Source organism: Telmatherina bonti (assembly GCF_933228915.1).
Source record: "Telmatherina bonti genome assembly, chromosome: 10".
NCBI classification, from domain to species: Eukaryota; Metazoa; Chordata; class Actinopteri; order Atheriniformes; family Telmatherinidae; genus Telmatherina; species Telmatherina bonti.
Window position 1 is genome coordinate 28,319,243 of NC_136628.1, and position 1,580 is coordinate 28,320,822.

A 1,580-nucleotide genomic window follows, 5' to 3' on the forward strand; every position below is an offset into this window, starting at 1 on the left:
CATAATCATTACAGACAATAATTCTTGCTATTTTTTGTTTTTATTTTTATTTCTGTGATGCTTAATATCAACGAGAACCCTGTGCTTCTGTTGTGAGTGTGTCCATCAGGCACTTTACCATTGAGAAAAAGTCAATAAGCGTGTGAGTTTTGTCTATAGAACTACAGGGGGGGGGGGAGGAAGGAGACAGACATTTTGCCTGTCGGAGGCTAAAAAAGAGGAACACCAGGCCAACAACAAACAACTGTGGTTGCAAACGGGTATTTAAGTGCTTCCTAAACCACAGTGAGAGAGCAGCTGTCCTGCTGTCAGCTCCACAAAAGGAGACGAAGACAGAGTGGAAGCAGCAAAGCCACAGCTTGAGCTGATTATTGATTGATGCTAAAAACTGAGTGCTTTACCTACCTGAGTGATATAGACTCAGCTTGGATCTGAGGTGGGGGGGGAAGACAAACAATAACCTCCACTTCAGCAACAGAAGGAGAGAAAGGAGACCAGAGAGGGAGAGTGACAGAAAGCAGGGAGGAAGTTCCTGTTTCTGTCTCCACAAATCTGGTCATCAGGCTGGCTGACGCAGCCATGGCGTTCACCTTTGCGGCCTTCTGCTACATGCTTACCTTGGTACTGTGCGCTGGTCTCATCTTCATTGTCATCTGGCAGGTGAGTTGTGCTTTGCACACTGAAACCACTGCACACAATGAAACTGAAATGTTTGCACTGTGAGCGTCCACTTCTCCATCATCCCACACAAGCAGACAATCACATCCACCTACACACAGCTGTGCAACAGCAACATGCACCTCGCTCAGGTTTTCCTAGAGGTAATGCAATGCTACTTGGTAGTTCTGATATTAAGTGGAGCTCGTCTCAGAATCCATATGTCTTCATGCCTCCATATAAAAGCAACCAATCAGACTTGACAAGAGGCAGTTCCTCAAACAAAGTGCATCCCGCTGCTAGACTGTTGTGAGTCGCTGTCTGCTTTTACGTGGAATTTGCTCAGATATCTCCGGAGATCTGAGCATTCTGTTTGCCAGATACACAAGCAAAGATTCAACAAAATCAACAGCAAAGCTCTGATGCTTCACCTTTACCAGTCGCTGCACAGAGGGGGGAATAATGTGAAATACTAAACGGAACATGATGAATATAAGACTTGAAATTACTAACGTACCAATTGACTAAGTGGGTGAGACTACATATGAGTCATTCTGTGTGTCTGTGTGTGAAAGAGACAGCAAGAAGTGTGTGTCTGGCTCAGCCCTCAACCATGTGATTGAAACGCTTATCAAACTAAGGATTCGTTCACCCCTTCCCCCCCCAGTCTGCATCCACCCACGGGTGCAGCACCCCGACTGTACATGGCTCTCCACCAATCAGAGCGTTTTTGCGCTGCTAGAGTAACCATGGTGCCTGCTAAGGGACTCACCATGTCGCCATGGAAACTGCATCTGTTTACAACAGTGTGAACAGAGGGAGAGCTGAATGGATGCTAAATTAACAGGACTGTTTACACAAAAAAAGTCTTCTCTTTTCATGCGTTCGGTTGTTGGTGCCCACTTATCTGCAAATAATGCCTC

The 1,580-nt window shown here is 45.9% G+C and overlaps 1 protein-coding gene across 1 annotated transcript in view; it reads left to right on the forward strand.

Annotated features, from left to right (window-relative positions):
* Positions 1-579: 579 nt before the first annotated feature.
* The window catches only part of cnih2 (cornichon family AMPA receptor auxiliary protein 2), a gene marked incomplete at both ends in the record, with an annotated part of 8,489 nt that continues 7,488 nt past the window's right edge, over positions 580-1,580 (forward strand). Inside the window, one exon of the mRNA XM_079247562.1 lies at positions 580-660. Coding sequence (XP_079103688.1) covers positions 580-660 — 81 coding nt within the window. The remainder of the gene's footprint in view (positions 661-1,580) is intronic.